At 55.0% G+C, this 20,719-nt stretch overlaps 1 protein-coding gene and 1 long non-coding RNA gene across 3 annotated transcripts in view; one reads left to right on the top strand and one right to left on the bottom strand.

The window, feature by feature from the left end:
- The window catches only part of WNT9A (Wnt family member 9A), a 30,225-nt gene extending 17,123 nt beyond the window's left edge, over window positions 1-13,102 (bottom strand). Inside the window, exon 1 of the mRNA XM_027969329.2 lies at window positions 12,962-13,102. Coding sequence (XP_027825130.1) covers window positions 12,962-13,056 — 95 coding nt within the window. The 5' untranslated portion in view covers window positions 13,057-13,102. The remainder of the gene's footprint in view (window positions 1-12,961) is intronic.
- A 483-nt stretch (window positions 13,103-13,585) lies between these two features.
- Window positions 13,586-20,487, top strand: LOC121819576 (uncharacterized). Of its 2 annotated transcripts, XR_006059799.2 has the most exons (3): window positions 13,586-14,984; window positions 15,738-15,814; window positions 16,332-20,487. It is a non-coding gene; the product is annotated as an uncharacterized LOC121819576 (long non-coding RNA). The 2 variants fall into 2 exon arrangements; XR_006059798.2 differs by having other exon boundaries at window positions 15,738-20,487.
- The last annotated feature ends 232 nt before the right edge of the window (window positions 20,488-20,719 follow it).

Raw genomic sequence — 20,719 nt, 5'->3', positions numbered from 1 at the left:
GGGCAGCACCACCAAAAGTGGGGACCCCCATCCTTGCTCATCTCCCCTCCACAAGCTCAAACTCACGTTCCTTCCACCCAGACCGCCACTCTGGACAAAAGAGCACCCTAACAGCTGGTACTATGAGGCCAGAGGCCAGGAATCAGCACCCTCACAGAGCCAGAGCATGATTGCTACCCGAGAGAAACAACTCCCACCACACTTCAGGGTCTGTTAAGACAGGTGGCATCATTCAGATTCAGACAATGCTGATGACAGGCATCCTTGTCTGACTGTTCATCATAAAAGGGAAGGTTCTGCCATTTCACCACTAAGCGTGAGGTCAGCTGTTTTTCTGGACACACTGTAGCAAGTTAAAGAAGTTCCCTTCTGCTTTTACTTTGCTATGAGTGTTTTTAAAAATCACAAATGGATGTTGAACGTTATTAAATGTCATCTCTGCATCTTTTGATGCGTGATTTTTGTCCTTTAATCTGTTAAACTGAGGAATTTCACCAATTGCTATCTCTAATGTCAGACATTAAGCATTCCTGGAATAAACCCAGTTGGCCATGATGGGTTTTATCCTTTCTCTGTATTGCTATGTAACTTAATCATGTTTTGTCTAGGATATTTGCATCCGTGCTTGTAATTTTCTTCTCCCATGCTCTTCCTGCTGAGTTTTGGTGCCTTAGCAAGAGCTGTCCTTTTTTTAATTTCCTAGAAGAGTTCTGTTAGATTAGAATTACGCCCTTTTGACTGGTTGGTGAAACTTCCCATGAAGCCATGCAGGTTGATGTTTTCTTGGTGGAAAGATTTTCTTTCTGATCCAATTTCTTTTTTCCCCCTTTTTAAAAATAGCTTTATTGAGATATAATTCACCTACCATAAAACTTGCCCGTTTAAAGTACACAATTCAACATTTGTAGTACGTTTGCAGATATGTGCAAACACCACAATGTCAATTTTAGGATATTTTCATTGTTTTAAAAAGAAACTGTATAGGATTTTCCTGGTGGTCTAGTGGCTGGGAATCCTCCTACAATGCGGAGGACACAGGTTCAATCCCAGGTCCGGGAAGATTCCACAGGCCATAGAGCACCTCAGCTGACACTCCCCGAATACTGAAGCTCGAGTGCCCTAGAGCCTGTTCTCTGCAACAGGAGAGGCTGCGGCAATGAGACCCGCGTGCGCGGCAATGCGAGAGAAGCCCCTGCTGACCGCAACCACAGAAAACCATGCAAAGCAAGGAAGACGCAGTTCAGCCTGAAATAACAAATGCATAATAAAAGTATTTTTTAAAAGAAGAAACTGCGTAACGTACTCTTCAGCTATCAACTCCCTCTCCCCCTCTCCCAACTCCTGGCAACCACCAATCTACCTTCTTGTCTCTGTGGTCTGCCTGATCTGGACGTTTCCTGAAAACGCAATCAACAATGGGTGGCCTTTGGTGACTGGCTTCTCTCACTTATCACAGTGTTTTCCAGGCCCATCCATGCTGTCGCACATTAACAGTCTCCCATTGTGTGGACAGACGACATTCTATTTTCCTGCTCCTCAAATGATGGACTTGTGAGCTGTTCGCTCTTAGCTACTGTTCATAATGCCATCATGGCCAGTCAAGCACACGTCTTCTCAAGAATACGTGTCTTCATTTCTCAGGGGTATGTACCCAGGAGTGGAACTGCAGGGTCATAGAGCAATTCCAGGTTTAATCGTTTGAGGAACAGTCAGGTTGTTCTCCAATCCCAATGACCCAATTTTTTTTGCTTGCTATAACATTAGTCAACATTTTAAAATCTTGACTCTGTTGCTGTCTCTCTTTTTGTTTTCTCCATTTCCTCTGCATTTGCGTATTTACCAGCATGGAACTGCTCATTACATTCCCTTGTTTTTGCTTGCAGAATCCGTGATAATGTTCCTGTCGCCAGACCCGAGCACTCTGAGCCTCCGCTTCACTGGGTCAGTCTCCTCAGATGCTTCTGAGACCTTCATCCTAAAAAGGGATCTGTTCATCTGTAGTGCACACTTGTTTGTCAATTTCTGCACTACTTTAATTTTCTCTCAATTTACCTTTTTTTCCCTCACTTTGGTGATGGGCACTTGCTGAGTCAAGTGTCTTTCCACTTCTAAAATATGCATTTAAGTTACCACTATGGTAGTTTCAGGTCACCAGACTAGCCTGATGCTGCCCTTCCAGCGACCAAGCTGAGATCACTGTGCTGAGCCTGAGTCACAGCGCATTCTTCTCTCTCTCATTTCCCTCTTTCCCTTACGGCCCATTAAGCTGGTGCCTTCTCCCCCATCCTCTTATGTTCCCTACCCTGACATCATGCATCTCTTACCCAGATCCCACAACACCAGTCACCTCAGCCTTATGTCTGAAGCATTTCACCCACTGGGGTCCTGGGATCTGTTTATCCTTTCTGGGGGCCATGCCTCTTCCATTCCTTTTTGCCTCCTCTCTCGCCTTCTTTTGGGTTATTTTTATTACCCTGCTTTTCCTTCTGTTAACCTGAAGTCATATTTCCATTATTTTCATGGTTACCCTCAAAATTACAACTTGAGTCTGTAAGTTACCCATGTTCCATGTTGGTCAGGACTGTGCCCTTCTCAGTAACATGAGCCCTGAGTCAATCTTGTTGACTCCCTGGAATTATATGCTGTTGGGTATGTTAGTTCCACACGCAGGACCCAACAGGAAGCTGTTCAATGCTCCCTTATCCCTTCCCTCTTTCTGACTTTCTCTTTGCTCTGCATTCCTTTCTATGTCTGGAACATGCAGGGTCATTTCCTATGCCCAAACTGCACCGTCAATGTTTCCTTCAGAGCAGCTCTTAATTTGCCTGAAAATGTCTCTATTTCACCGTCACTTTACAGTAATCTTCACCGAGCGTGGAGTTCTTGGCTGGCAGTCATTTTCTTTTCACGCACCGAGTGGACGGTCCCACCGTCTTCTGGTTTTGCTCTCAGTTCTGAAGTCAGCTGTCAGCCTGATAATCCTTGGGAGGTGATCTATATTTTGTTTTTGGAGACTGCTTTCGTGGTTTGCAGTTGCAATCTGTTATGTTATGGCATGATTTTTTTTTTTTTTTTCTGCTTAGAAAGACACTGGGCCTCTTGAATCTTCTTAATTGTTCTGATCAGTTTTAGGAAATTTTCAGCCATTCTCTCCAGACCTCACCCTGTCAATTTCCCCTTCTCCTCTACCTCTGGGCCTCTGCTGGAGCGAGCAGGACCTCCTCACCGTGTCCCTAGGTTTCTCATCCTCTGTTGCCACATACCTGCCTTCCCATGCCACACTCTGTGTAATTCCTCTTGACCTATCTTACAATTTTCTAATTCTCTTCAACTGTTTCTAACCTGCTTTCAAATCAGTCTATTACTTAAAGTTTCCCCCAGTTCTCTTTGGTTTTTCCCAAACTTGCTCGGTCAGTTTTTGTGGCTTCTCATCCCTTACAGGTTCCCTAGCTTATCTTGCTCCTGAAAGCACAGTGAGAATTGTTTTATTCAGTGTGGGGCGCTCTGTCTACTGGTCTGCTGCCATCAATTCCGCACGGCCCTGGCTGCACTTCCTCGCACACCAAGTTACCTCTGTCCATATGCTGGTCACCATATTCGGGAACTGTCTGTAGGAATAACCTGAAGCAGAGGATAAAGGTGCCCAAAATTCACACCCACCTGAAACTTCAGAATGTGCCTTATTTGGAATAAGGGTCTTTGTGGAAGTAATCAAGGTAAGGATCTTGAGACCAGATCATCCTGGACTAGGTCCCACATTGCTGAGGGCCCACCCTCCAATCCCAACCAGCTCTGCAGAGACCCCCACTCCAGCCCTGGGGGAGCAGGAAAGAACCCAGAACAGACAGAGCCAAGCTGGGGATGCCCAACACCCTCTGGACCAGGCCTGAGGCTGTCATGCCAGACTATGCCCTGGGGACTACCAGGCCAGCCCCTCTGAGCACCCCACCAGTCACACATCCTCACATCTGCCCTCCAGGGCAGCCAGGTGGCAGGATGGGCACCGATGGAAGAGGGGGTGTGCAGGTTCGGCCCATGCAGACACTGGGGCCACCCTGGTCCTACACCACTCACCCCCTAGAACACCTCACTCCTGCCCATTCATGGCTGGGTGGCGGGGCACAGATTTTGATTGCCTTTCCTCCTGCCAACAGGCCCAGCCATCCCAAGGGCCACCCTGCCCGCAAACCTAGCTCCTGGGGCATGGGGGAGCTTAGACCCTGGGCTGGGCGGACGGAAGGAGAGCAGGCCAGAGTTCCAGAAGCCACAGCGCCCTGCCAAGGAAACCTCAGCCCCACCAGACAGCGTTTAATTTCTGTGTGAATCAAATTCAAAACAAATTCCAGTGCTGAGAACCGGTTCTGAGATTAACCCTCCATCTACCCGTGGCCTGCCGTCTCCCACCCAAGCACGTGGGGGTGAACACAGAGCCCACCAGAGCCCGGGGTCCCCAAGAGCGCCACCCTCACCTGATGCCCTGCTAAGGGACAAGGGTGAGCAGCGCAGGAGGGAAGCCTCCTGTGTACAGGCCACACTGTGACAGGACTTCGTGTCCAGGACAGCTGTCACCTCTGTCAGGCCCCGATCTCCCCGTCGCAGGGGGTCCTAGCATTCCAGGGCACAAAGCGTTCTTGGTCGGCCCCCAGCGCCATCTCCGACCACCTACTCCAGGGAACTGCCTGGCCCCGCTGGGAGTCGGCTGGCAGACCCAGGGCTCGGCACACTTGGCTACCTGGGACCTGGAGCACCAGCCACCAGCCTCACAGAAACGCCCCCACTCACACTTGGCTCCTGAAGTGAGCAGAACTCGTGGGACACCCGCCCCCCCAGACTCTAAGGGTCACCAGATACCTGTGCCCTTTCCAGACTAGGATGATGGAGCCCACAATGGAAAGCGGCCCCCAGCAGAGAGACCAAGGCTGCCTGCAACCCCCCGGACTCACTGCCTGCCGCAAGGAGAAGACGGGCTACAGTGGCTTCACGCAGGGACTCGAGGGGCCAGCCCACCTCCGTGTCCTGCTCACCACGTCCCCAGGCCTCAGAGGCGGCTGTGGACTCACGCTGGGGTTGCCACAAAGCACAGGGGAGACTCGAGGCAGGTGCTTGGAGAATCATAGGGCGCCCCTACCCCGCCATTCCCAGCATCGACGTGATGACTGGGTTCCTTCCCGGAGCTGGCCTCCCGGGGGCCCAGCACCACGCCAGACACAAAGGAAGGACGCTGGGACAGCCGTCATCAACACCCCGCCCTGGGGGGGCCTGGGGCAGCCGCCGCTGCTTGCTCTGTCCCAGCGGAAGCCAGGCTGCTGTGCTCTGGTCTGGGAGCCCCTGGCGGCCTCTGCTCCCGGGCCAGACCACTTCCCTGGCCACGTCTACCTCAGGTATCGCTAAGAAAAACAAACGCAGCTTGAGGCTTGCCTTTTTCCATTCCCTCGTCCGGCTGCTGGTCTCGAGGTACAGGGCCTGCCAGCTGGGCGGCCGGGTTTCCTCCTGTGGCTAGGGGCGCCAGGCCAGCCAGGAACCTCACTGGGAGGAGCAGGGGAGCATGGCGGACTGTGCCTGCAGGTCACGGAGCCAGATGGCCAGCAAACCACCCAGGTCGACACTGTCCAGAGTGGGGCTGTCCTCCTCTGGAGACCCTGGCCCAGCCCACGAATGTCCCTTAATCATTAGCCCCGGCAGGAAAACAGGCTGGTCATCACCCAGACCGTGCTACCAAGCCCCACTCCACATACCTGCTCAGACCTGCCACGCAACCTGGGCAACCACATGCCCCCACCTCCCCAACCCTGGAAGCTGCAACAGAGCCCTCTGCCCTCAGCACAGCACCCACAGCAACATGGCCCACAAAGCCTCTGTCCAACATTCAGGACCCAGTGCCTCAAGTCTGCGACACCCAGCCCACCACCCATGTACTGGAAGGTGTAGCGGTCCAGCCAGCAAGGATGGGTACAGCATGGGGGAGGTTGGGTGAGCAGAGAGCCAGGCCACCTGGTGGACGAGCACCTCAGACCCCACCCCAGACTCCTGGGTGCAGAGACAGGAAGCGGAAGAGACACAGGCTCCCCCACAGGACTTAGAAGAGCCAGCCCAGTGAAGTTTCGAGAAGACACCACAAGGGACCTACACCACAGGTAGAGGGTGATACTGCTGGGCTGTCCTGTGGCTTCCTGAAAGAGGCAACAGCTGAGGCAACCCTGGAGGAGGGGCAGGCCTGGGAGGACAGTCCTGCTCCCCACCCAGGAGGCAGGGACCTGGCCGCACTCACTTCCCCGACAACTGCGCCTCCTCTGAAACCTCCTGCAGCCTGCTCCACCAGGGTGGGCACGGCAGGGGCACCCCTACCACTGGGACAATCCACAATGGGAGCCTGGTGCCCCCCAGGCTGGGATTAAGGGGACTGGGTGCCGCCCTGCTGACAGGTGCCACATTTCTGCAGCCAGGAAGGCCAAGCCAGGCCCCTTATCAGCTCATCGCTCCGACCCGAATTCAGGGCCCACGACCCCCCAGGAGGAATCGTGTGCACGCATGCTTCTCCAGGAGAAAAAATACCCACACGTTTCTACTGTCCTTGATACCACAAGGCCCCTGGGGTGGGCGGTGGGCACCAGCCTCAGTCTGGGGCCACCCTGGAGCTGGGCAGGATCATGCTAGTGCCGTGGCCCAGGACTCAGGTCCTGGACCACAGCAGCAAGGACAGGGTGAGATTAGGCCAGCTGTCCTCCCGTCCAGACGGCCGCCGGCTGTGGTGGGACACCTGCTCACACAGCTGAGGGGAGCCAGATGGCGGCGGCTTCCTCCTCACCTCAGGCCCCACCGGGAGGCTTCGGACCCCTCCGCCAGTGCACATGGGCTCCCAGCCCCGAGGCCCAGGCCTGCCCTGATGCTCCCACCTGCCTCTGTGTTAGGGGGCCAGGGTGGAGCCCCCACGAGCCTACAGAAGGGGACAGTGAGGGAGGCAGGGGCCAATGGTTTGGGAGTCCACAGACCCCCCCCCAGAGCAGACTGGACAGGAGAAGGAGGTCTCTGGAGACGAGAGAGACAACAGGCAGTCAGCCCACCAAGAGACCCTCGGCCGCCCCCACCTGCTCTTCCCACCTGTCTCCTCATGTCCGCCCTGCACCCGAAGGCTGGGGAACTGGAACGTCTTGGTCCCTCTGCTGGCCACAGAGGTCCGAGACCACAAGTCCAAAAAGAATCTCCCTTCCTCTGCAGGCAGGAAGCCCGGCCCGTCCACCACATCCCCGTCCGCTCCTGTCCCTGGAAGCCCTCCCCACATCGCCAGGCCCTTCCAGCAGCCTGCTGCCTCCACCCCAGCCCTCATCACCCGCTGTCCTGGCTATTTGTAATGCCTTCTTTGGGGGAAATGTCTATTCTGTTTCTTTGCCTAATCTTTGGCTCAGTTGTTTGTTTACCTGTTGAGTTGTAAGAGCTCCTTTATGAAAGGATGAGAGACAGCATGCTGCCTCACAGGTCAAGAAAACAGGTTCTCCTCAGTCCCAGAACAGATCTGGAATGCTTAAAGCAACCCGCAGCGCGACTTCACGGGGCACAGGCAATCTCTCTGCCGGCCCCTCAGCTGCCCTGGGCCCTGTGGACAGAGCCCCCTCGCCTGAGCCTCAGCTCACAGTGGAGCCAACTCTCTCCTGACCCTCTGAAGCACACTGCTCCCCGTGGTCTCTCCCCCAGAGGCCATCTGCCTGGCGGCCTTCTTTGGGCGTGTCTGTCCTGAGGGGGGTCTCTTGTGGGTAGCACCGGCCCTGCCACCCAAGCCCCCGTGACTCCCCGAATTCCTACTTACCTTACAGCACCACCACTCCTGGCCAAGGAATCACCTGGGACACCTCTCACTCTGCCAGCCCCTCCATAACCCCCGTGGACTCTGGGTCTCCCGAGCCCCCCTACAGACGCCCCCCCAGCCCCCGCGAGGGCTGTTTCATTATCCCAGCAGGTCTGTCTTACCCGCTGCCCACTCACTGGTTCACCATACAGCCTCGTCATTCTACCGTCAGGCCGGCTCCTCCAGCCCTGGAAACCTTCTCTCCTTCTTTCTACTCCAGGGACCAGCTAGAAGCCTCTCCTTGAAGCAGCCAGCAGGCATGTGGCCACACAGGACCCCAAGTTGAACCCAACGCTCAGTATTCAGAGAAGCAGAGGAGGTTGACCCTCCCTGACCCACACTGAGAGACCACCCCCACCCCACGACAGCAGCCCTTAAGTACAGTGCCAGGGCCGCCAGCTAGCCCCACTCTGCGGCAAAGCCCTAATCCCAGACCAGACCCCAGCAAGTGAACCTTCACCCCAGCCCACACAGTCCACCGGGGCCAAGCAGGGACGGTCCACGGATGCAAACCCTTTATAGGGTGAGAGGCAGCATGCTGGTTCACAGGTCAAGAAAACAGGCTCTCCTCAATCCAAGAAGAGATCTAGAACATTTAAAGAGCTCTTATGTCTCGACAGAAAGACAAACAACTGTGCTAAAAATTAGGCAAAGAAACTGAATAGACATTTCCCCAAAGTAGACACTGCAAATAGCCGCCATGCATATGAAAAGATGCTCAATAGCACAAGCTATCAGGGAAGTGTTAGTCACTCAGTCATGTCTGACTCTTTGCAACCCCATGGACTATAGCCCGCCAGGCTCCTCTGTCCATGGAATTCTCCAGGCAAGAATACTGGAGTAAGTAGCCATTCCCTTACTCCAGGGGACCTTCCCAACCCAGGAATTGAACCTGGGTCTCCGGCACTGCAGGCAGATTCTTTACCTTCTGAAACACTGTGGAAGCCAGTCATCAGGAAAATGTGAATGAAAACTACAATGAGATACTACCTCAAGTCTATCAGGACGGCCAGAATTTTTTTTTAAAAAATGTTTTTTTTAAATCAGAGAAGCATTGGCGAGGATATGGAGAAATTGGAACCCTCCCTCTTACTGGTGGGAATGCAAAATGATGCTATCGAAAAAAGAGTTTGGTGGGTCCTCAAAAAGTTAAACACAGCATTACTATATGATCCAACAATTCTACTTTTAGGTATATACCCAGGAAAACTGAAAACATACGTCCACAAAAAAAAAAAAAAAACAAAAAAAAAACTGTAAACCAATTTTCATGGAAGCATTATCCACAACACCCAAAAAGTTGAAACTACCCAAGTACCTATCAACAGATGAACAGATGGAAGAGAGCAGTCACATGCCCACCCAGTCGAATATTATTTAGTCACAAAAAGGAACGATACACTGAATCATCCTACAAATGTGAATAAACCTCGGAAACAGTATGCTCAGTGAAAAAAGCCAGATGCGAAAAGCCACATACGGTATGATTCCGTTTATATGAAATGTCCAGAACAGGCAAATCCACAGAAACAGAAAGTGGATTAGCGGTTGCCAGGGGCTGGGGGAAGGGGAGGGGGATATAAAGTTTCTGGGGTGATGAAAATGTTCTGGAATTAGAGAGCAGTGCTGGTTGCACAGCCTTGTGGATGTATTAAAAACCACTGAACTGTACGCATCAACTAATAGAGAGGATGTGAGTTACATCTCAATAACAAAAAGCACTCGCCCCCCATTCGCAACAGTCCAGAGCACCTCAGCTGCCAATTACATTGACTGCCAGCACCTCTCATAGACTAGGGAAGCCCTCAACGGCATGCCTGTGCTGCCTCACGCATGCAGGCCTCCAGGCTGCCTGGAGCAGAAAGTTGGGACAAACCCACAGACCTCACAGCAGTGCCCTGCTCCCCCTCGGTAACCTGCAAATGCTTCCAGTGTAACATGGAGTGCTGAGGCCAACACCTGGAAGAGCCTCAGTGCTCACTGTGCCCCTTCTTGCTTCCTCTGAAGATTAATCTCCTTGGAAGCCTCAGGCCTCCACTCGCCTGGGCAGCTCCTGGATGCCTGTCTCGCAGCTTCCCTAGGGGCCTCTGCTGGGGGCTGGCTCAGCACATGGGACCTCTAAGAAAAAGGCAGTAAAGTGCCAGGGAGCCCAGGCAATGCTTTGGCTGGCACAGATCCCCAAATCCCAGCCCCAGTCCCTAACTCCAGCCTCAGAGAAGCACAACGGTAGCTCGCCCCAGGGTCTGAGGCATCCCTTCCTGAGCAGCTTTCAGCATACGTGACCCACCCTTTACCTCCATATTCTCACCTGAGGATAACACCCAGAGAGAAGCTGAGTACCGGAGAGCCCACCCAGATCTATTGAGTGGGACAGGGCGGCAGGGGGAAGAGGGGGAGGTCGTTGGTGGCAAGGAGGGGTGTCCAAGTTTATATCTCAAACTTGCCGCAAGCCCTTGGGACAGCCTCTTCCTGCTTAGAGCCAGGCTCCACTTCCTTCCAAGAGGGCATCAGGCCAAGCTGTCTAGGCCCCCAGAGCACAGACATCTCGGTAGCCCCAGGAGAATCAGATGGAAACACCACCTGCTAATCACGCCGAAAAGCAGGGTCAGGCCTGGCAGGAAGAGAGAGGAGCCCCTTTTCCATGGCAGGCAGATGACCTGCGGGGCCCAGCCTGGTGGCCAGAGGCTGAGGAGGACAGCAGAGGCAGGGCGGCTTGGGTTGCAGGCCGAGGGGGGTGGGGGGGCAGGGCAGGGAGGGCTCCCACCGCCCACGTGATCCTCCCCCAGGCCAGCCTCTCCGGGTTTCTGGGCTGTAACTGGAGCTGCCCTGCCTGTGCGCCTCTGTGCCAGGCAGAGCTTTCAGAGTGGGGGAAGGGAGAGGAGGGCTGGATCCCAGCTCCTTCCCCGGTTCCCTCCGTACTCGGGGTGGGGAGGGGAGCCCCAGCACAAGGCACAGGGAGGCCCCCTGGCTCTGGCCCAGCCCTGCCTAGCCCTGCCTGCCTTGGGCCATCTCCTCCTCCCCCTACCCTCTGGCTCCTGTCCCTTTACTAGGCCAGGAGAAAACGCCCCAGACCCAGGTTCAGCCGCTCACTGCCGGCCGGAGGCTGGGTCTTTACGCCCTGCGCTATCCTGAGTGGACTCCAGCACCAGATCCCTTCCCTCCTTTGCTTGCTCAGCTGGCACGGAGCCTGCCACCCCTCCAGGACTTTCGTCCACCAAGCTGAGTCTTTTCTCTCTTGCCTGGTGTGGAGGAGACAGAGGGGAAGTGGCCCTCCAGCAGAGCAAGCACAGCCTCTTCCTCTGGGGCAGTCTTCCACGGGGCAGGACTTGAGAAGCCCACTTGAGGTGACCTCTGGGATTTAAAAGCAGGGCCAAAAGGGCTAGCTGGAGAAGCCGCAGGGGCGCCAAGCCCTCTCAACTTGCCACACAGCCCCTGGGGGTTATTCTCTTCAAGGGAGCCAAGGAGACTTCCCTGGAGGTACAAAGCGCAGAGAAAACAGGGAGAAAGAGAGATGCTGCAGGGGTGGGGGTGAAGGATGGGAGCCAGGACCCTGAAAACCACTCTGTGGATCCGACCTTCCCGGAGAGTAAAAGCGGGCAGCAGGGACTCCGCACAGAGCACAGAGTGGCGCAGACGAGCCCAGGGTGTGTCTGGAGCCTGGTGAGCAGACCCACGGCAGCGCCTGGACAGCGCAAAGGCACAGCTGGCTGACAGGCCATCGTGACTCACCGCGGACCTGCAGCCAGACAGCCAGCCTCTGACCCTCCCTCTGCCCGAGAGGGTGAGGCAAAGGCTGCACAGATGGCATGCAGGGGCGTGCCAGCCTCTGCACAGCCTGAGCCCCAGGCAGGCCGAACTCAGCCACAGCCCTGGCTTCGGGGTGGGGTCTCCAGGGTAAGAAGACAAGGAGCTGACCCTGGGAGACAACCCAGGGGAAGGGAACAGGAGAAGTGGGCGCGGGGAGAAAAACACAAAGGGAAAGTTTCCCATGAAAATATTTTATTTTCTTTGAGAACAGGATACACCTGCAGGGCTTCTCGCCCAGTCTGCCTCTCCCCGCCCTGGCAGTGCCACATTTCTGGACCAACGGGGCCCTCTGCCGGCCAGGCCGCTGCGCGCCGCGCCTGGTCCACGGGAGAGGGAACAGGTGACAACGGGCGCAGGGCGGCAGCCCGGAACGGGCATAAGGCACCCCGGACGGGGTCTGGGCGGGACTCGAGGGTGGCCTCCGCTCCAGGAGTGGCACGGGGGCAGGAGGCGGGGCGGCTGGGGAGAGCCGGAGGGCTGCCTACACGATGCCACACAAACCTCGGGGGGCCCATCTGCAGAGTACAGCGAGGGTCCCCAGAGCTCGCCTGGCAGGACATCCCAGATCTGGGGGCGAGGAACCAGGAAGGGCAGGAAAGAACGATGGGGAGAGACGAGCCAAAACCACGAAAACTGCTGCTGCGGAGAAGCGCGCGGGGCAGCGACCCGGGAGGCGGCTGGAGGCAGCATTCACAGCCCGCCCGGGCCCGGCGCACCAGAGAGGTCCCACAGACGCGCTCCCGCGGGTCGCGGCCCGAGCGAACGTCAGAAGCAAAGCGCAAGAAAAATAAAATTCCTCCAGCCTGGAGTTTTTCCCCCTTTGGGGCTCAGTGCAAGGAACATCTGGATTTTGTACGTATTTTTTTGTTGTTGTTAAATTAACTTCTCGGGGAGAGAAAGGAGGGGGAAACTGCAAGGCGGGTGGGTGTGCAGGGGCCAGGGAGGCTCCAGACGTTTGGCTAGAAATCCCAGCCAAAGGCAGCCGATAACCAGAGCTTGGTCCCGCAGCTGCAGGGAGCCTCGCGCACGGCCGCGGGCGCGGCCACAGGGACTACGGCTCCGGGGTCACGAAGGACCGGGGCCTCACGCCAGCCAGCCGGGCACGCCGGCCCCTCTGCGAGAGCCGTGCCACAGGGACACCGACTCCCGAACCCAGCGACGCGGGCGCCGCAAACAAACAGCTCCAGGCAACCCGGCGCCCCTCGCTAGCCCGGGCTCCGCGCCCCGCGCACCTGGGTCGCCCCCGCCCGCGCGCCCGCGCCGGCCTCGGGCCCGGCCCGCCCGCCCCGCCCGCCGGGCCGCCGAGGCACCTACCCGAAGTAGGCGGCCGAGGGGCGCAGCGCGGCGAGCAGCAGCGTCAGCGCGAAGGCCGCGGCCAGCCAGCGCGCCAGCAGGGGCCCATCCAGCATCTTGCCGCGCCGCGGCGGCTGACCATCGCGCTCCCGGCCCCGCGCTGGGCGCCCCGCGGCCGCCGCCCTCTTATAGCGCCCGGAGCGCCAGGCCGGGGGCGGGGCGCCGGCCAGCTGGCCCGGCCCCGCCCGCGCCCGGGGCGGGGTCACGCCGGCGCCGGGGGCGGGCCGAAACCCGAGCCGGCGCGCCGCCCGGCCCCGCCGCCCGCGGGCCGCGCGGGTCCCCGGGCGCGCCTCGCGCGTGGGAAGCGAGGCACGCGAGGGGCGGGTGGGAGCCGGCGCGGCCGGAAGGGGCGGGGGCCCGGGGAAGGGAGCGAGCCCGCGAGCGGCGGCGGGCGTGGGTGGAGCCGAGGCGGAGTGTTGGTGGCCCGGGGCAAGGCGGCGAGGCTGGCGCTGCGCGGCTAGCCGGGTGCGAGCGGGCGAGTGGGGACGCCGGCGGAATCTGGAAGTGGGAGGTCCGGTGCAGCTGCGGGGGCGGGGTGCGACCTGGGGCGGGGCCGGGGCGGAGCTCTTGGCCCCCGCTCAAGCGGGCGGTGCCGCGGGGGGACTCGGGTGTCAGCCCGGAGCTGGAGCTAGCTTGTCGGCTCCCAGAGGAGTTTGCGTGAAAGGGGAGACAAGCCAGCAGGTGATGCCCCTGCCTTTGCGAGGCCAGCCGGGCGCTGCTCCCTGGTTTGTTGCCTTGGGAATGAGGCGACCTGATCAGGGATGGTGCGGCCAGGTCGATCGACCTTTTGGGACCTTTGTCTCCCTATTCTTAAATCGAAGGAGGAGCTGGCTGAGGTCACTGCCAGCGCTGATCCCCGGGTGACCTCCTTCTCAGAACCTCTGCTGTGAGGACTGGACGAAGGGGGCTTGGCACGGGTAGAGGCAACAGGAGCTGCCAGGGACAGGGAGGAGAGACGATGCAGAGTCACTGCTGAAGTAAGTCAGGGTCCGAGAACCCAAACCCCGGATTAAAACAGATAACACAAATTAACAACAGGATGGGTTCAAGGAGAATCCTTAGAGACCGCTGGGCCAGGGTGTCAACAGCCACAGCGGGGAGAGCTCTGAGGTTCAGGATATGGGAAACGTGTCCACGAAATGCCAGCCTTCAGGTGACCGTAGAGGCTCCATGGATCCACTTGGCCAATACTGTGGGGGCCCTCAAGTCCTGGGCCTGCAGGGGAAAGCACAGTTTTCTATCAGCCATGCGTACTGAGCTGCTGCTTTCTGGGCACAGTGACCCAGAGTCTGGGGGTCTGAGCACCTCTAAAGGCTGGGTTAATGGGTTCTGAAGATCTGCTTAGTGACGTGAGTCAGAACAAGGACTGAAAGGCAAAACAGGTACCCGGAGAGTGGCGCAGGGAGCGCAACACATGCCTGGGCTCCCACCTCTGCTAGAAGGCCACCCACTGAGCATACCCCATCCTCCCTAGGGGCCTTCCAGTGCTGGGCTGGTGAAAAGAGGGCAGAGAGGAGATGGGGCGTGGGCAAATCACTTCCTCTCTGGGCCTCAATTTCCCCATCTGAGAGGCATCCAACTCTAGGGAATCATAATGTCTTTTTCTAAGTTGTAATGTCGCGCTGCAGAAACCTCCACCCATGGTTTTGCTTCTGTGGGTGTGACCAGCCTCACGTCATCCCCCACCCCAGGGACTCCTCATGTAGGAGGGGGCTCTCCAACACTCTCGTCTGCTCACACCACACTCAGCCACTTCAACAGGGCTGCCACAGCAAAGAGAACACCAAAGCAGCTCCAGCCCACCCAGGCTGGAGGGCTAGGGGACACCCTGTCATGCCGTACTTCCACGTGTCTGAGTTCAACCCCCAAGGCCTCCACCTGAAGTCCTGGCTGCCACACTCCAGAAGCATGAGGCATGAGCTGAGGGGACGCAGACTGATGACATCTTTAAAGGCACAGAGATTGCGTCCCAAAAAAGTGAAAGGTGAGATTGTAAACGTGTCTGGAAGGCGCTGCAGGCCTTAATAGAGACTCTTTCCATGGGGAGTGGAGGGTTCTCCTTTGGCCACCCAGCAAGTCCCAAAGAAAGAGGCGGCCAGCTGAGGCTCCAGCCAGCAACCGGGGGGCAGGGCACAGTGCAACACAGATGAGTGCCATCTGTGGAAGGGGAATGAGGGTTTTCATCAGGGGCTGCCAGCTCATAGCAGCTTGGGGGCTATTGCAGTGGCCCCAAAGCACCTGTTTTTGAGCGCTAAGCCTCCCCCACGTATCAGCAGGGACACCTTCAGTCCAGGGAATAGGAGGACCAGGCTTTGCTAGGCCGTGCAACATGGGAGAAGGCTGAGGTGGGTGGCAGTGCCTGGTACATAGTAACATTGGGAATACGCCTGAGGGTCTAGGTGGGGCCACCCCTGGAGTGATGGCAGCAGCTGAGGTGGTGCCACCAGCTACCACTGCAGCTGGACCTGGGGGCACTGGCTGCCTCCCCCCGGAGTCTCCGAGACCTTAGACCTCTGCAGCAGGTCTGGCCACTTTTCCCTGCCCTTGCCTACATGCGTACCTCCGCCATGACCACTGGTGGGCCTTCCTGTACTGCAGACAAAAACCGAAGTGGCCCTACTTACGGACCTCAAGGCACCCGTGCAGTCTAGACCTCTTCAGAGGGGGCCAGGTGCTCCCCACTTCTGTGTCCACGTCTCCTGCCTCCCCGCACAGAAGCCCCAACCCACCTTTGCAGATTCTGGTCACCTGCAACACCTCCCCGAGCCATTCCGCGTTGGCCTGGCCTCTCTGCGCCCAGTGTGGAGAAGGAAGGTAAGTTAATGTGGAACAGTCATCAACAGACAAGCTTACGGTTTGATTGACACTGGATGGTAAACTGAGGCCCAGAGAACCCAGCAATTTAGCCCCAAGGGCACAAAGACACCCAGGGGTGGGAGAAGGAACGCCTGACCCCAGTCTCATGCTTTACCAGCTGAGCCACCTCACAGGTGATCTTGCTGGCCTTAGCACAGCATGAGAAGGCCGTGTCATCCCAGGAGGTCAGAGCTTCTTCTTGCAGCATAGCGTGCTCTGGCCAATGGCAAAGTGGTCCCATATTTCTGTTGGAGAAGCCTGGGCTGGAGGCTTCCTTATTCCCCTGCCACAGCCACCTAGGTCTGCTTGGCATGCTGTCTGGGAAAGGACATCCAGAGTGCCAGGCAGAACAAGCTGTCACTAGTGCAGAGGCTGCAGCCACCCCGTGCAGTGAGAGGGAGAGCACGGACTGGTCCAGGCCGCCTGCATGGTCTCCACCCTGTACGTGTTCCTAACCAGAGTCATGGTCTCCAAGGGGCAGATGGGCACAGCTCCAAGAGGACCAGATCAGCACCAGGGCAGGCGTGTGCTCTGAAACAAAGCCCACCCCAGGAGGGGAAAAACAAGCTCTGAAGGCTCACTGACACTTTTGCAAACATCCAACTTCATGGAGACCCTAGCCCTGTGAACTGCCAGGATCGCTCACAGCAATAGGTCCCGAGCACGCTGACGCCCAGCTGGCAGAGGGGGCTGCCCAGGTCTCAGCACGACAGCAAACTCCTGCAAAGCTAGAGTGCTCACCATGACCCCAGCCTGGGCAGCACACCTTCCTAGGCCAGGCCCACCTGACATCTTCAAGGCCGGGTCTGGATGCAGCGGCAAGGCCTCAATTGTCAGTTCAGTGACCGCCTCAGCCACCTCCTCCCAGGGCCAGAGCCAGAGAGAAGGGATAGAGGCCAGGTGGAGGCCCACCTTCCCAGCTGATGCCCACCTGCTCCTCAGCCACTCTTCAGGCCTGAGTCACTGAGCCAGCAGCAAGATGAGAATGAGGTTTGGGGAGGATCTAGAGAGGCCAGGCTGGGGAGGTTTCACTGCCCAGAACCAGGGACAGTTCTCTCAGGTGGTCTGGAAGGAGTGGGTGAACAGCTGCTTATCAGAAAACATTACCTAATTGGGGCCTAACTGGGAAGGTTTATGGGGCCAGGCAGGGGGGCTCCCCAGGGGGGATGGTGAAAGCCGCTCATGAGTCATTTGAAACTGAGCCGGACAAAGAGCTTAAGGAGAAATGATCCCACCCAGTCTGCCAGCCATAGGTAGAATGAGCTCATGGACTCTGGGGCGCACATGAATGCGTGTGTGTGTGTGTGAGTGTGTGCGTGCGTGCGTGTGCATGAGAGAGGTGTAGAGAGGGAAGGGAAGAGCGGGGAGGAAAAGAAGAGAAGAGAGAAAAAGCTGGTAGTCACACAGCTGGGACTCAGAAACTGAGCCCAGCTCTCCCCTGGATGTGGAGCCGCCACTGTGGGCCACATTACTGCATGGGCAGGCTGCCCTCTGCAGGTCGGCGAGGGAAGGGCCCCGTATCTCAGTCAACATCGTGGTTCAGCAATCCAGCCAGCATCCTGGTCTAGCGTCCTCGTCCAGCATCCCAGCCAGCTTCCTGGCCAGCATCAGGCCAGCATGAACATACCTTCTCTGCAGTGCCCAGCACAGGACCTGTTCTGGGATAAATGCCAAATGGGCATGGAGTGTTTTCTTCAGTGGGACACCAGCTGTTCACACCACTTCATCCTCTGTGAGATGTGTTGGAGATGGATGCATAGTAAACATTTTTAACATGTTTATTCAAATGTTTACAACTTATTTTGAAAGAATGGCAGATCCACATGCACCTGTGAAAATAAAGAGACTCCTCGTACCCTTCACCTGGTTTCTCCCAATGATAACTTCTTGCAAACTATAGGACAGTACGACAAACCAGGAAACTGGCATTGACAAAATCCATTGACCTTGCTGCCTGCACTCATCTGTGTATATGTGTGTTTTGTTCTATGTACTTTTATTAAATCTGGAGGTGCACTTGTCTACCGCAGTTACACTGAACATCTCCATCCCTCATGCCACACGCCCCCTAGCATCTGCTAATCTGCTCTCCATCTATCATTTTGTCCGCTCAGGAAAGCTGCATGCATGTAATCATACAGTATGTTGCCTTTAAGGCTTGGCTTTTGCACTGAGAATGATTTCCTGGAGATCTGTCCAGGTTGTCAAGTTTATCAATGTGTGTGTGCTCAGTCTCTCAGCTGTGTCCAACTCTTTGCAGCCCACGGACTATAGCCCACCAGGCTCTTCTTCCCATGGAATTCTCCAGGCAAGGATACTGGAGTGAGGTGCCATTTCCTCCTCAAGGGGATCCTTCTGACCCAGGGATCCAACCTGCTTCTCTCGCTGCTCCTGCCCTGGCAGGCAGATTCCTTACCACTACTGCCACCTAGGAAGGCCAAATGCATCAACAGTTCTTTCCTTTGGGTTGCGTCCTAAGAGTCTACTGTGTGGATATACCATTCGGTCATTGAAGAACATCTGGGCTGTGTCCAGCTTCTGGTTATTATGAATAAAACTGCTCTTGACATTTGTGTACAGGTTTTATGTGAACATAAGTTTTATTCATCTGAGATAAATGCCTAGGGGAACAATGGCTGGGTCATATGGTAGTTACAGGTTTAATTTTGTAAGAAACTGCCAAACTATTTTCCAGAGTGGCTGCACTGTTTTACATGCCCACCAGCAATGTACAAGAAATCCAGTTTTTCTACATCCTCATCGGTATTTGGGGTTGTCACTGTTTTTTTTGTTTGTTTGTTTTAGTCATTCTTATAAGCATGCAGTGGTATCTCGTTGTGGCTTTAATTTGCATCTCCCTAATGGCTAATAATGTTGGACATTAATGGATTTTATTGCCTCTTTGATAAAATGTCTGTTCATCTTTTGCCCATTTTCTAACTGAATTTTTTAATGTTGAGATTGGAATGCTCTTTATACGTTATAGGTATGATTCTTCTGTCAGATGCTAGTTTGCAAATATTTTCTCCCAGTCTGTAGTTGGTCATTTCATCTTCCTCACTTGGGCTTTTGCAAAGCAAAACTTTTTAGTATTTCCTTTTATTGTCATGCTTTTGGGGGTTATGCCTGAGCTCTTTTCCTAGGCCAAGATTCTGAAGATTTTTTCTATTTTTTTTTAATAAAAGTTTTATAGTCTTACAGTTTTAAGTCCATGATACATTGTGAGTTAATTTTTATATAAGGTGTGAGGTGTAGGTTGAGGTTCATTTTTCTGTCTATGGATGTCCAATTGCTTTAGCACCATCTGTTATAAAGGCTTTTTCCTCCACTCAACTGCTTTTGTGCCTTATTCGTTAGGAATGTTGTGTATATTTGAGTGGAGCTATTTCTGGATTCACTGTGGCGTTCTGTTCGTGTATGTGTCTATGCCTCTGCCAATACAACACTGTCTGATTTCTGGATCACATTGATTTCTGGAACAATATAGCAAGTCATCATTGCATAGGGTTATTCTTTCACTTTACTCTGCTTTTTTCAAGATTGTTTTAGCTATTCAAAGGCTTGTAGCTTTCCATGGTTTTAGAATAAGCTTGTCTGTGCCTACCAAAAAAGAAAAAACTTACTGGGATTATGGTAAGAATTATGCTAAACCTATAGATCAATTTGGAGAGAACTGACATCCTTGCTCGGAGAAGGCAATGGCACCCTGCTCCAGTACTCTTGCCTGGAAAATCCCATGGATGGAGGAGCCTGGTGGGCTGCAGTCCATGGGGTCGCTAGGAGTTTGACATGACTGAGCGACTTCACTTTCACTTTTCACTTTCATGCATTGGAGAAGGAAATGGCAACCCATTCCAGTGTTCTTGCCTGGAGAATCCCAGGGACGGGGGAGCCTGGCGGGCTGCCGTCTATGGGGTCACAGAGTCGGACACGACTGAAGTGACTTAGCAGCCGCAGCAGACGTCCTTGCTATGTTAGGTTTTCCAATTCAAGAACACAAAATGTCTCTATTGATTTAGGTTTTCTTTGACTTTTTAAAATCATTTTGCAATTTCAACATAAAGATTCTGCACATTTTGTCAAGTTCATAACTGAATATTTCATTTTCTTCAGAGTGACTATAAACGTGTATTTTACGTTTCCACTTCCACATGTTCACTGCAAGTACACGGAAATGCAATTGATTTTTGTGTGTTGATCTCACACACGATCATGCAGAGCTTACTTAGCGCTGGAAGGTTTGGATCCTTTTCTTGTAAAAGGTTCGGTGGGGGACTTCCCTGGTGGCTCAGTGGTAAAGAATCCAGGCGTCAAATCTCAAATGCAGGAGACATGGGTTCGACCCCTGGACCAAGAAGACCCCACATGCCTCAGAGTAACTAAGCCCATGCACCTCAGGTATTGCACCCTTGCTCTGGAGCCCAGAAGCCCACAGCTACTGGGCCCGTGTGCTGCGGCCACTGAAGCCGGAGAGCCTGGAGCCCATTCTGCGCAGCAACAGAAGCCGCCACGGTGAGATGTCCACGCCCTGCAGCTAGAGGGAAGCCTGCGTAGAAACAAAGACCCAGCACAGCCAGAAAATAAACACACAGAATGTTTAAAAAAAGAACAGCAACCAAAAACACTCAAAATAAATAAATAAATAAATAAATAAAAGCTTCCTTGGGATTTCCTACTATGTCATCGGCCAATAGGGATAGTCTTAGTTCTTTCTTTCACATCTGCCTACCTTTCATTCCTGATCGTATTACACTGGCTAGAGCTTCCAATACTATGTTGAAAACCAGTGGTGGGAGCAGATATCATTGTCTTGTTTTCAAACAATAGAGGGAAAACTTTCATCTTTCACGATTACGTGTGATG

Source organism: Ovis aries, chromosome 5, assembly GCF_016772045.2.
Source record: "Ovis aries strain OAR_USU_Benz2616 breed Rambouillet chromosome 5, ARS-UI_Ramb_v3.0, whole genome shotgun sequence".
Classification (NCBI taxonomy): Eukaryota; Metazoa; Chordata; class Mammalia; order Artiodactyla; family Bovidae; genus Ovis; species Ovis aries.
The sequence above is the reverse complement of the archived record's forward strand: the minus strand, read 5'-3'. Positions and strand labels throughout refer to the sequence as shown.